The 15,093-nt window shown below is 37.9% G+C and overlaps 1 protein-coding gene across 1 annotated transcript in view; it reads right to left on the bottom strand.

Annotated features, from left to right (window-relative positions):
- Window positions 1-15,093, bottom strand: part of LOC139735387 (polyamine-transporting ATPase 13A3-like) — a 72,115-nt gene that overhangs the window by 39,308 nt on the left and 17,714 nt on the right. Inside the window, exons 2-8 of the mRNA XM_071646136.1 lie at window positions 13,540-13,597; window positions 5,332-5,499; window positions 3,416-3,474; window positions 2,659-2,719; window positions 1,830-1,915; window positions 447-524; window positions 100-169 (exon numbers count right to left, since the gene is read on the bottom strand). Coding sequence (XP_071502237.1) covers window positions 100-169; window positions 447-524; window positions 1,830-1,915; window positions 2,659-2,719; window positions 3,416-3,474; window positions 5,332-5,499; window positions 13,540-13,596 — 579 coding nt within the window. The 5' untranslated portion in view covers window position 13,597. The remainder of the gene's footprint in view (window positions 1-99; window positions 170-446; window positions 525-1,829; window positions 1,916-2,658; window positions 2,720-3,415; window positions 3,475-5,331; window positions 5,500-13,539; window positions 13,598-15,093) is intronic.

Genomic DNA, 15,093 nt, shown 5'->3' with positions numbered 1-15,093 from the left:
GTTTGTTTGTTCGTTTCATTTGAATTCTTTGAGACCTCGCATATATAGTCATTTGCATCTTCTCCATTCCCGTTTGACGGAATAGGAGATGGCACTTACCTCTTGAAAAAATAGGACTGGAATAGGCTTCAGAGCTATGTTTATTACATTGCTACCGTATAGCTTGCGCCTGAAAATTAAGCAGAAAGAAAGAAATACTTACAATACAGGGAATCAATTGTATATAAGGGGAAAGAAGAGGATATAGAATGGAGGCAAAGTGATTTTGTATGAAAAAAAAAAATAGACACCCGCCCTCCCTTCCGACTTTCTGCCTTCAACAAAACAAAGAAGAGCAATGCAAGAAAATAAAAACGAAAGCAGAATCCGATTCTAGCAGATATCCAGATGGTTAAAAAAACCCAGAAAAACACGACAAACGCACAAAGACTATTAGACGTACTTACCTGATACCTTGTTCTTTAACACCGAGCCCATTATATTCAGTATAGAAGTCGGAAATCGGGACATTCGCATCCAGGCCCCTGTAAAAAATAAAAAAATAAAAAAATAAATAGAGAAAAATTGAAAGCATGTCAAACAATTAGCATTTATTTCTATATTAGAAATAATTCTCTACATCGGCTGGATCATTTTCGCAAACGTTGATTTGTTGTTGCAATTTTAAGTTTCGGTTACTAGTAATCCATACGTCACATGTTTGTGATATGCATATTTGATTGGTACATACTGAGTGATTTTTCATGAATTGTGACATATATGTAACATTATGGTTATATAATCACATTGACACCTGTAATATATACCACATATCTGCATATCTCATTGTGTAAGAACGTTTGTGTCTCACGTCTGACTCGATCACTATTGTCTGAATGAGGGAGTCTATTCAAACAGATGACATTAAATGTAAACCCCACATAACTGAAACAAGGTGGGAAGCGAAATATAATGTAATATAATATGACATAATATAATATAATATAATATAATATAATATAATATAATATGATATGATATAATATAATGTGATATGATATGATATGTTAAGATATGATGATATAACATAATATAATGTAATATAATATAATTTAATATATTATATTACAATATGATATGATATAATATGATATAATACGATATGATACAATGCAATATAATACAATATGATGTAATATCATTTGATATAATATAATATAATATAATAAAGTATTGCGTGTGTGCTATTAAACGTTTGTGCACATCACACATTTCCATGCATAAGTCGTGTACATCAAGATTACACTTTGCAGACGATCACCTACCCACTTTACATTTAATGGGCTGAATTGGTTTTATTTGGGATGTGAAATCTTTCATTTTTCAATTGTACGAATTAGCCTGCCGGTACACGCCTGAGTGGACATGTCTATCAGTATCATGCAGTGGGATTTTTCATCCAGTAAGTAGGACGAATTCAGCAGTTGTGAAGTTTAATCAATCAGGTGTATGTATTACATGTCTTGAACGATATATAGTGACCAATGCTGGTGACTTCTTTTATCAAAACGAGAACCTGATGATAAAGGTCTAGAAAGGCGCTTATTTATTCATTTTTGTTCGTTTGTTTGTTTGTTTTGTTTGTTTTTAGCGGGATGCTATATTTCCCTATCATATTTTAAGATTTATTTCATTTTTGGTGATGTCTGAAATATGCATGGTATCATGTTACATATATATACTATACGATAAGATCAATATAATCTGAGCATGCCTGGCAATTATATAATCGAAGTTGTAGCCCACGTTATGGCGCAAAAGAGAGTTAAGAATGATATACAGGGGCTTACCGTAGTCTTTCGAATGTATTTCTTTCACCCGCCCAAATGTACTTCAGCTTTTGAAAGACAAAATACTTCATCGTTCTCACTGACGTCTGTGGGCAGAGGGAGAGAAAGAGAGAGAGAGAAATGATTTGTACTCGGTACATTCAAAACTGTGTTTCTTGACATATAGAGTAATCGTACAATACGACAAGCATCAATCGAACAGCAAAATATAATTTCTTAATGACTGTTTTGAACGAAGTGTTCACATTTTCTTTCGTTCATTCATTTTGAATCTTACACATCACTATGAATATTTTATATTTTTAATTCCGAAAGTTTACATCCAGTCCGCTACGAGAGAGATTACTGAAAGAAAAAAAAAAGAAAAACAGTGTCGAATTATCTTTGCGCGACTATCTATGCTCTCTCACACATGTTTAAAGGGATGACATAGTTTGGGTGAAATGGGGCTTCAGCTTTCCGACTTTATTTTTGTGAGACGATGAGAAACATCGTGTGAAATATGACAGAGTATACAATTCTAGGAGGAATTCAAAGTTTATTCGATGAAAATTTGTTTTGAAATGGTTGAGACATCCAGAAACAAAGAGGTTTCAGTAACAGATGACACCCAAAGTCATTTCAAAACAAATTATTTTCATCAGATAAACTTTTAATACCTCTAAGGATTGTGTTCATATAAGTCATTTTTGACTGTCTCGCAAAAAGTTTTAATCAGAATCATCCTCCTCAACCAAAATTATCACTCCTTTAAGACTCCAAATTATTTCGATTCACGAGCATTGGCAACAGAGGATCACTATGAGCGAACGAAATATAGTTTACTTACCATGGTGTAACCTGCACCACCGTTGATACCACTTGTAAACTCTGTCGTGATCTTCTTCTTGCTGACAGATCAAACAAAGTGATAACAAAGGTAAAAGTGACAATGTCAAAAGTAGGGATGCTATCAAAATTGAAATGGATCTTGCAGAGATAATTTTTCGGTTATTTTGAAACATGACACGCCAATCGTGATTAATTGAATATAGTTGAAACATTCAAAACATGACTTCATGATCAACGTATTGTATTATATCACCAATGTTAATTAAACTGTCTTTTCCAAACTGTTTTAAACCAGAAGACTTGTTTAACGTTCTAAAATCCTCAAAGAAACTATGTGGACCAATTACAAAATAACTAGAAACAACCAAAACCATTGGATGTATTAACGTTTACTTGATATAATAGCATTCCATTGGTATTCATAATTTTGATAAAACATTTATTATTTACATAACATGATGAATATGTACGCAATTGTGTATGTGACGGTCTAGAAATAAACAGAATTTTGAATTCTTGTTAGACTCTTCTTTTGAATATCAAAATCATGCGAGACGTACTTCATGTCTAATTATTTATTAGACCCGATCATTATGATGATTTCAGTATGCTCTTAAGGAATTTCTACACCATTTACCTGCTTAGGAATAGGGAGTACCAATGCTATCATTGTCCCACGGAAGAATGGAATACATTATGCTGTTCATGGTATGCATCATTGTGTTGAAGAGGTGGTTCTAAGACAGGAAACTTACCTTTCAATCTCCACTTCAGACGTCTTCACCTCGCTGATGTGCCATCTCTTGTAAAAGTCCTGTCATGGGATGTAGCGAAGTAAATGATCGGATGTTTGACAAAATTTGCTTTGTTTCTCTCAATCAGACATTACAACTGAAATGTTTGCATCGAAAATGATAGTGCTTACCGGTCCATTCTGTCATCTGTACATGACGAATGTTAAAGATTAAGTTCATTGTCTGAAGTGTTGGAACTATACCTTTAAAACCATTATGTATACAGTCTTTTCTATTATAGTCCCAGCAAGGAGGTCTCTCCTGCACCTCCCTGGTCCTAAATAGCGCCAATTTGGTATAAGGGAGAATGTCTTCACTGAACACATGACTATTTGTTCCTTATTCTGAGAGCATTTTAATATACTCTGATTCTGCTAATTAATTTATTAGCAGTCCAGACCAGAAATGTAATTGCATTTCTATTAGCCTTAATTCTTTAAACGTAAACGGGCATTGATGGCGTGTTTTCGTTTAGCTGTAACATTTAAGATTCTAAAAGGACGGAGAAGATGAAGAAGAAGAAGAAGAAGAAGAAGAAGAAGAAGAAGAAGAAGGAGAAAGAGAAGAAGACGAAAACCTTCGAGCTAACAATTGACGACTTCTAGTATACGATTCACCCTGGCTGCAAGAGTTAATTTCCGAAATTTCACTACCACCACCTGTCCGACCTTCCAAGACAAGGGAATGTTGGAGGAGGAGATCCGATTCCAATCTCTCATTAAACTATTAGTGGCTATTAGTGGCTAACTATTTATGTCCTGATAATTCCAAATGCACGGTCGTTGAGGCCAATAAGCAAAGGATAATGAGTTTTGGTTTATGAGCAGGTGGTTGGAAGTTAAAATTTAATGATGTGATTTCAAGTTAATGCCACGCCCGTTGTATTTGATAAACAAATGCCTAAGATGGTGTCCTACTTATTTTCGAATCCAGATCACAAAATTCTCGACGAAAGTTGTCGAAATGGTTAATATCTCCTTTTACAAGAAACTCTTGCTGACGTGCTGTCATCTAATCTCTCTCAAAACGTCTGAATAATGGCAGTATCAGAGGAATTACTCCCCCCCCCCCCGACATTTACCCCCTAAATACTAGTTTGTGATAAGGATAGACAAAGATCAGTGTTAGTGTTAGGTTTAGGGTAAGAAGTTAGGGTTAGGATTAGGTTCAGGACTAGGATTAGGATTAGGGTTAGGGTTAGTGAGGGGAAGGGAATAGTGAGAGGAGCCAGGGGGTTAGTGTTAGGGTTAGCGTTAGGATTAAGTTCAGGATTAGGATTAGGATTAGGGTTAGGGTTAGGGTTAGTGAGGGGAGGGGAATAGTGAGACGAGCTAGGGGGTGAGATGGAGACCGACGAAGGGGAATGACGGGGAGGGAAAAGTGAGAGAGAGGGGAAGGGTGTGAGTAAAAATGGTGAGAAGGAGGGGAAGAGTGAACGAGAGGGGAAGGGTGAACGGGATGGGAAAGATAAGGGTGAGGGGAGGGGTAAGGGAGAGGGGAGAGTGAGAGGAGGGGAAGAGTGTGAGAGAAGGGAAGGGATAGAATTAGGGGGAAGATTGAGGGGAGGGACCAGGGAGGGACGGGTTAGAGGGGGGGGGGGTAAAGGGAAGATGAAAGTCAGGGGAGGGGTGAGGAGGAGGGAAGAGATGGGTTTAATGTGGGGGTGAGGGGATAGAGAAGGGTGAGGGTAGGGCGGAGGAGGTTAGGGTATGTGAAGGGGAGGCGAAAGTGAAAGTGAGGGAGAGTTAGGAGAAAAGCAAGGGACAGAGGAAGGGTGGAGGAGGTGTGAGTGAGAGGAAGGGTGGGGGGGGGGTGAAAACAGTGAGGATGAGCGAAGGGTGAGGGAGAATTCTTCTTGAAGTTTAGCTTGTACTCACTTTCAGTAGCAGATAATCGGCATCGCTGAGATTGCACCTGACGCAGAGGGCCTTTACCCTCCATTCTGGCTTCCATTTGCAGATGAGGAGTGGGATCCCGTTTGTGAAAATAGTGAAGATAACAGCGAGCACCGTCCTCCACAGGCGCCGTTTGTAGCCAAAGCACTCCTGGAAAGATCGACACACATTATACACGTATTAGACATGAAACTCAGAGGGAAAGTCAAAGTAATGTGACCCCTTATCACTCGGATAGGACATTGCATGGTCGAGGACCCGGCTTCCATGCGCGAGTTACTCACGACTCACGCGCGTAACAGAACTCACTTCATTCATTCATCGCAAAGAGCAAGGTGCTATCATAGTTGCCCACTCACCTACAACCACACAAGAAAACGAGCGAGTGATCTTGACCATACGCAGTTACGCTGGAGACGACTAACAATAGTCAGTAACAGTGTCAAACAGGTACAGTGTGTCATACATGAAGAGGACGAAGAAGATAATGATGGACAACTTAGGGAGAAAATGAAGAAGAAGAAGAAGAAGAAGAAGAAGAAGAAGAAGAAGAAGAAGAAGAAGAAGAAGAAGAACAACAACAACAACAAGAACAACAACAACAACTTCGGAAGAAGAAGATTAAGAACTTTATGAAAAAGAAGAGGAGCTTACAACAGTTATAGTGGCTGGGGTTGAGTTTTTCGTCAACATCAAAATAGCAGTTTGATCTGCGCAGCTGATATCGAAGGTTCCGGTGTCTGACATGTGTCTTAATTCGAAGTTTGAAAGCATACAATAATCTAAGAAATGTGTTCAAAGTCTTGAAGACCCTTTAGATTTTAATAGTTAGAAGTTTTGACGAGTTTTCCTAAGTGTTAAGCTGTCAAACCTGACACTCCTTACACTGTGGCTGGCGTGGTGTTTGAAATTTCCCGTTTCACCCATAATGACCGGTGATTCAGTGGATTCAAAAGTGTAACGATCACCTGAGTATCGGACCTTTACTTTCATTATGACAATAACTGATGGGTCATGAAATTAGATGTGTAGCATATGAAAAAAGTCTTATCACCACATTGCCGTGTATAACGATAAGAAAATACGGCAGGCTTTTGATTGAGGTTTTCAGGACGAACTGACGCTCAAAGCACACGAAGGGTTGAGGCCTTTAAAAGCAGGAAAACGCACCTATTGGCCATATTCTCATATTTTGCCCATTTGGAAGGTGCTAATATAGTCGTTTGGATTAACTACTGTACCTATATACATCAAGAGAATCCCTTCAAAGGAGAATACATTATTCATAAAGAATTACATCCAAGTGCTGAGATTGCTTCTCAGATCACTGATGTGAAACATGATGATATTGCGGATAGTTTCACCACCCCCCCCCCAAAAAAAAAGTAAAGAAACAGGAGTTTATGTCTCATTTACAGCATGAAAGGAAAATGTTCAAAACTCGATCTTTAAAGGACACATAATACTTAAAAGTAACCGACTAATTCCTGGTACCTTCACACATTTCACAAAACTTTATCAATCACCTCAAAGGACCTTCAATGAATTAATTGTTATACGTAAACTGACAATGATAAAATTTTCAATTGGCTTCTATCGAAGACGTACAGTTACTTTCCCTTTGTTGTCTACCCTGTCTATAGCTGTCGTTATTTACATTCTTATTATTGCTTATTTTTGTTAGTCTATTACTTGTTGTCGAAGAATAAAAGAAAAGAAGAAGAAAGAATAAGATGTGATTGAACGCTGCCTGGCACTCCTAGACATTAACAGGGCCCTGATGTGATCTCCCTTGATGTCATTAAGACCATCCTCATGGCTCATTCATCGGGCAGGTGTCGCGGCGGAATTGGCGATGGCAAATAATGACCCCCCTCGCCAAGCACCAACCTCTCAGAACGCTTTACAAAGATTATCGATCTGGTTGCCTTCTCTCTTCTTTTTTTTCCCCCTCGCGCTTTCCCGCGCGCGCGCATTCTCCCTGTTCTGTCTACAACTATGTCTTGAGTTTTATCGTTGATGTTATTTGTTGTCGTCTTTATTCTCCTTTCCAGTCTCTCTATCTCTCTCTCTCTCTCTCTCTCTCTATTCTTCTTCTTCTCTGTCCATATTTCTCTCTCTTTCTCCCCGATATCTCTGGGCGGAAGAACTCCAGGATTCCGGAATCACTGGTGTGCCATCCCCTCCTCCTCGTTTCTGGTAATTTTTCTCGCCTCTCTGGGCACGCATAATTAGAGGAGGGGGAATCGAAGGTCTAACTTCCTACAGACGACGCCAGGCTCGCCGAAGCTGATTATACACCCGGGAAAGAAAAAACTCCAGAAAGAGAGAGTCCCCAAGTTTCTCCATTGTTTCTGTTTTTTTCCCTCTATTTCATCAAAGCCAGCGCAAGAGAGGAGAGAAAACATACATCGAAAAGTCGAGTTTATGTCCACCGTGATATCTTACATGTGCGTGGTGATAAAAATTCAATCTTTTCCCCTTTAACCGACAACAAGAAGAAAAGAAAAAAGAATAATACAAATATGAAAAACTACAAGATCTGCATAGTAATTGTAAACCTATTTGAAACACAAACATACATACACGAACACACATAAAAATAGGTTTGTTTGCTTTTACCATCAAGGATTATTTTTTGTTCTACATCGCGTAATAAATATCTTTACTTATGTTCATCTGTAAGAGGTTTCAGCTGAGGTCCCTAAATGATAAGATCGTTCCACAATGAATATCATATATATATATATATATTTTTTTTTTTTTCTGGTAACACGTTATAGTCAGAAAGGAATCGAAGGAATATATTATTTGTATGTTGTATCAGAGAGTATACCCTCCTTCTCTCACTCTCCTTCTCTCTCTCTCTATATATATATATTCTCTCTCTCTCCCTATCTTTATGTTATTCTCACCTTAATACCAAAAATAATCAACTGCCTAGGGGATTTAGAGAACGAAACGTATGTGATGACGCAACATAATCAGTCAATTCACCTGAGGGTGTATGTTGCGATGATGGCACAACCTGAACTCGTTATCGAGCATTTTTCTTTTCTTTTCTTTCGTTCTATTTCTTCAGGATGCCGCCTCAACAAACTGTAGCGATTTGCAAATTATCGTGAAAGTTGTTATCTTTGAATGGAAATCTAATTGATATGAATGAAATAGGGGCATTAACGGATTAAGAAAAATCGCCGAAGGAAGACTTCACGGAGTTGCGTCAGACACATTAAGAACTAACACGCGCAAGTCGAGCTTTTTTTCTTTCTTTCCTTTCATCTTTCTCTCCTTTTCTCTGTCTGTCCCCAGCTCTTCATATGATTATATATATATATATATATATATATATATATATATATATATATATAGATAGATATATACATATATATATATATACATATATATATATATATATATATATATATATATATATATATATATATATCTTTCTCGGCATATTATTGTCTCTAGCTATAATGACGACATAATCATTTCATTTCGTCATTCTTCCATTGATTGTCTCACTGAATTGGATCAATCGGATTTTGCCCTCTTTTTGAGCATGTATTCATGACGCACGCCATTAACTGTGTATCAATCCTTTACATGATTAATACAATGGAATCATATCCTGACATTACACACAATCATATTTTTTTTTCCAACGGTAAGACTGTCACTTGAATAACGGGGACACACATACACACATACACACGTCCAAATACACACATAAAAGATCGTGCTCCATTAATACGCCGAATGAATAGCTAAATGCAATTTGTGCTGTGTGTCACTTAATCAAAATTGATATACCATCTCATGTTAATCATGAATTAATTGAACAATGCAATCTAAACCGATAAATTAGACCAATCCATCTCCGGTGAGGGCGTCCCACCTATTCAATAATTTCCATGACTGTATTCGTTTACTCGTCACCCCCCCCCCCCCCCCCCCCTCCCCGGTTTACTGCAAGAAACATAGTTGGACGTAGAATTACGTGGTTTCATGCCTTCTCGACTTGCACTGCACGATGCTCACAAATCTACGACTCAGTTCTGGATACATTCATTTTACTATACATTATTCATTTGTGTATAATATCTCATCGAGTATAGTATAAACCATTACATTCCCGCTGCATTATCCACCGTGAGAAAATAGGTAGTTGAAAAAGAAACAAGTGTACAAGCAGTCAAAGTGATGAAATATATATCAAAACATAAAGGTAGATCACTGAAGAGTACTTGCTGTATCTTTCCAGATAAATAATGACTAAACCTGTCCTTGACCATTGCGTACGAATGTTTTTCGCTTTTGATATGAATAGTCATTTCCTTGAAAGAGATGAAGTATTCATAACGATATCACTGAACTATAACGTAAATTTCAATCACCTCGCGAGTATGCCAGGAAGGGAAAAAAAAGTGAATAGAAACGAGAAGAAACCAGAAATCACAACAACGTAATAACGACGAACGATATCAATCGATACTCCTATCCCCGTCAAGCGTGCTTGTTATCGATCGCCTGGTTGTGTTAGTCAATCGAACCGGCTCACTGAAGCGAGAGTGAGCAGGCAGCTCAGGCGAGAGAAGGCGGGGCAGAAACCGACTAGGACGCCAGGCTGCAGGAAGTTGGAGTTGAATGAAGGTGGCGCGAAAATGACACAGCCACCAGGAGTTGTGTTCAAACGACATAAGAACGTCTGCTGTCCCTATCTCCGAATTCAGCCTTGTCAGTGAGCTATAGTGGAAAGACTGCCGTGATCGTAACAGAGTGATGTTCAAGATAATATGATATCACACTGATAAATTAATTCACTGCGAATTTTAACACCTACGTTTGTTTGTCGTTGTATTTTTTTTTTTTTGGGGGGGGGGTGAGCTTCATCCTATTCAATATATTTCCTATGGGACTATTGTGTCATTGTTGGTGCGTAGTAACATGAAAGAATACAATCTTCATTATTTTTGTGAAGAGAAATTTGCTGCAGCTGCTACTGTTGTTGATAAAAAGTGAGGTTATACACTGTATTTGCAAGAGAGGGTGACTACCCTTTAAAAATCCCGAGAAAGTTTTATTGGATAGGACGAAAACAGACACACAACACAATATATCGAAAATGTACTACATCTCACTTTGCTGATAGTGTGTGTACCTGATATTGAGACACAGTACCCGTTTTGCAATCGAGTCTGGTGCTGCGTTTGAACGTGCCACCGAAGGGAAAAAACACAAAAATCCTCCTCAAAATAACCCATATCAATTCCCAGCGAGTGACCTTTACAATGACTTCGTTTGGAAACCCCTATTTTTTCCGGAATCTATCCCTAAAGCCCATTTAACTCCAAATGGCTTGTCATCAACGGCTCGAGGCGAAATTTATTGAAAATGTAATAAAGCGGTGGGAATGCGAAACAATAAGCGTTCGGCTATCCTCACGCCTTGCCGTAGCTCCGGGCAGTGAGGTTGGTGTCGGGAACTCGAAACCGCGTCGTGAGAACCATGCATGTCACCAAACAGCTGCGAACAGCTTCCAGCAAGAATGTTAGGGCTTATTCCAAGTTTATGTGCGTCTGTTATTGTGTCTAAATGTTTTCCTTTCTTCTTCGTTACGAGGGAAATTAAATCCTCAACATGTTGTGTTTAAAAGTTTAACAAAACATTGTTCAATGAGAGTTTGAAGTGGACCTAAGTCTGCCATATCAGGTTATGTCAAAGTAAGAATTTGAGAAAGATTGCGTGCAAACATCAAAGTTTGTCGAAAGCTCTTCTTAAGTCAGTTTTGTATCCAATGATATTATGTTAAGCACCACTTCTTTTTTTCGTACTTTCTGCGATAATCTACTTGATACCACAAATAAATGCTCTAATCCTCTCTGATTGGATTGATTCTTCAAACTGCAGACTGAAAAAAATATTGGAAATTGAGTACTAAACTTGCCCTGTATTAAACCTTTGTATACCGTGCATGCAATGGGAGAACAATCATTACGCATTTCCAGCAGGTTGTGTCCAGTCCATAATATACATACAGATTAAAAAAAACACACACAAAAAAACGTTAAATGTGTGCATCTGCTTGATGTGTTTTGCGTGGCGGTATCCAGTGGTTGTTGTTGTTTTTTCTTCTTTTTTTTTGATCCTGAAAAATAGTGTCAAAGAACATTTATTCAGAAGTGGTCACTGTTTTTGCATCTTCACTTGCCTAACACTCAAATTTAATGCACAAGCTGGCCTTTAAATTTGTCGAGCAGAGAATGGAAATGACATCGAGTCAACATCAATCAAATGAAAACTGGTCATAATCACCATAGTGATACCTGATTACTCTGACGTCAGTGCAGGTTTTTTTTTTATTGTGAAAGGAAGAATTTATTGATTGATAATATTTTACAATGACGACTTATATCTCCGTCTTCAGACTGCAGATTTCAGAAGGGGCATTTCATCACGTGATTTTCCCTGACAAATTCGCTCTCAGCCAATCAGATGCAAGGCTTTCAGTAGCTTATAACATTAAGTTTTGTCATTGATTGACAACATTCATGAAACGCTGCCCAGATCGAATGGAATCGTGATTTTGTGATGATGACTTTTAAAGGGTGTGTAGTAGTTCCAATGCCGCTGATTGGATAACATAATTTTTAGACAATTTTAAAGGTGACAGTCACCGTCACTGCTGCACCACATTTCCAGAATCGTCTGGAGAACGCAATCACCGTTAGCTGTAATGTGAACCTATGATGAAACCATTTACTTTTTACTCCGACTTTAAAACCAGTCTGGCAAGTATTGTACTTACGTATTTCGCAAATTTCATTGTATCTCTATTTCTGAAATGTTATAATTTTATGGTGTAGACAACTGGTGTATCCTGTATATAGTTTTATGTTGATGTGGCTGTTATTATTTGCCAAGACCCCAGGCCCACTCTCTTGAATTTCATGGATACCTTTTTTTTTTATTTAATAAAACATGGAATTTCATGCAACGCATGTTTACTCAAAGCGAACGTATGAAAGCAGCCTACAAGGTTTAACGTTTTGGTATTCCCAACCGCAAAAGGTATTCATTTATTAAGGGTCGCATCTTACTCTATTGGAGAACAGCTTGCTCGCAAACACAGTTTAAACCAATGCCCCGTTTTAGACATACCGATTTATTTAACAGGGACATGTTTAGATGCATCCAGAATTTCAATGAACTGAATGGAAGGGGTATATTCCCCCGCACGCCATACGAGCATCAACCACCCGGCATATGTTACTATAGCTCTACCGCACTCTGCATGATATTTCAATTTTTCGCTCTGATGTGATTAGCACCGCTTTACGCGGCCGATCTGGAGTAATCTCTTTGTAATCTTATCAAGTGAGAAAGGAGAGATTGACAGAGAAAGAATGAGAAAAAGGAAGAGGAGGAGAAGAAGAAAAAGAGACAGACAGACGGACAGACAGACAGACAGAAAAAGTTGAAGATAATGCGTCCGGCTAAAATACAAATGGATATGATTCCAACTATAAAGTGTTTTGTTTTTTTTTTTTTCGATTGAAAGATGTATGAACCAGCACAAGGATAATCAGAACTATAATTGAGACCTAACAACAGAGACAAAGTGTAACAGGAACTTAACAATGTAACAATGTAAAGCGAGAATTATTTCCCAAGTCTGGGTTTGTATACACATACGAACATACGCACATACATACAGCTGTATGTAGCCTACTTTCTATAACATGTATCATATGTTATGCATACATAATTAACATGCATATGTATACACACATGATATGTCTGTAGAAGTTGGAAGAAGCCAAACACAATGTGAGACAAATCGACAGAAAGACAGACATTGCAACTGCGCGACAAATTGCCCCATGTAGACGCAAATCAGTACTGAACTGATTAGTGTTTTAGTAGTAGCTATGACACATTAAGAAATCATTGGCATACGTACTCGGGCAGGATTTGAAACTACGACCTCCTGATCCTGCTCGAGTATTTGATGGATGCCCATGATTTCTTTTATCATGGCTGCTACTGAAACAACTATCAGTTCAGTTTTTAAGGTCGACGTGGGGCAATTTGTCAATCAGTTGCGATTAAAAAAAACCTAACTCAAACAACAAGAATTTCATCAATTTGAATAAAGACAGAAATCATAATATGCCCCGCACTCACCAATTCATCTTCTGTGCCCTCGTTGAGGATGGCCTTTTCTTTCAGCACCGAGTGCATGCTGTTGGAAAAAAAAAAGAATACAGGACATTGGTTAAAACGTAGACGATAGAGATGGGTTGCAGAAAACATGTTACACTGCGATTGCCGACTAACCAAATCAAAGCATATCCACACCGCGAAAAGCTGTCTATTCTTTGAAGTGGAAAATTCGAGAAAGCACTCCACGACCACAATAATTATGTAATGCAGCCGACTTCCTACGTAGGTCCCTACAGATTGCTATGTTTTCAATGAACGTAGTATGACGTCACAGTATATGGCGGTTGAATATGAAAAACAAATGCAAAAATATCGGGTTAACTGGCTACACTATTCTTTAAATACATACACAGTATATCGTTTTTCCAATACCTTAGATACTTTTCCATAACTCATAGATATCTTTTCCCATTTTAAACCATTCCATCCGTGGCATTTCCTAAACCGCAATTATCTTTAAAGACCATCGTAATTGAATATTGTCTTGTCAAAAACTATTGTCATTTTTCTACCCGCTACCTTGATTATGCTTTACAATTTGGTATTGCCATGATTATTGCTCTGTGAATAGACAGAGTATAAATAGAATCCAATGTGATAGAATATCACTTTATTCAGGCATATTGTTTGAACTGAGAGGCTTTTGGAATGTACTGAGCGAAGGTACATCAATGATTTTGCTTGAGGGATTTAAGGATTAACTGAACAGATTGAAATCAAGAGGCCATTAAGGAACCAGGAAACCACGCAATGTAATATTCATGAACATTTTTTTTTATTGAAGTTTGTAAAAAGTTGCAACTGTTTGAGAAAGTTCTGACATACTCCGAAGATTCTACTCCTTTCTTATCTATCCTACATACTTCCCAACTCTGTGATACCACGCCTTGTTTAATACAGTGTTTTGTGTGATAATGAGATTTAATGCTGTGTTTAATCACTATTGATACCTCTTTCAACCATCTTGGTTAGATATGAAATTAAAGACCGTATTATTTTACGGCACTTTGTTGCACCCAAAAGTACGATAGCACATGAAAATCAAAATATTTCCGTTTTTCTCTCTCATTCTTGTACTGTCTCTTTATCTCTCTACCTATCTATCCCTTCCTTAGGTCTGACATTGGACATTTCTTACCCGACTCAGGACATCTGATGGTTCAAATATAATCTAGGAAAGTATAATTTTCGGCTTATAATAACCGCTATATTCGACAAAAGAAACTAATATGAACTTGAATTGGATCAGAGTAACAATAAATAGAAGTAGAGCTACCGTAAATGCAAAGCAGACAAGACGCTTGTGAGGTACTCAAGCTTAATATGTAACTAAACCTTGACTATAAACAGTTCATACGCATGTTATTTAATGTGTAGAGTAGCGAATATACAGGGCTGGAGAAGAGGAAAACATGGTGCCTGCCCTACGTTTCACTTTTTGATTTTTGGTCTGTTGGGAAATGTATAAGATGTATACTCATCAGTATGTCTGTATTTTATATCTGGAGGGAAAGT

Source organism: Diadema antillarum, unplaced genomic scaffold (genome assembly GCF_040938485.1).
Source record: "Diadema antillarum isolate AM-2024a unplaced genomic scaffold, OU_Dant_1.0 seq00000574_RagTag, whole genome shotgun sequence".
NCBI lineage: Eukaryota > Metazoa > Echinodermata > Echinoidea > Diadematoida > Diadematidae > Diadema > Diadema antillarum.
Note: the sequence above shows the minus strand (reverse complement) of the source record. Positions and strands in the feature narration are given on the sequence as shown.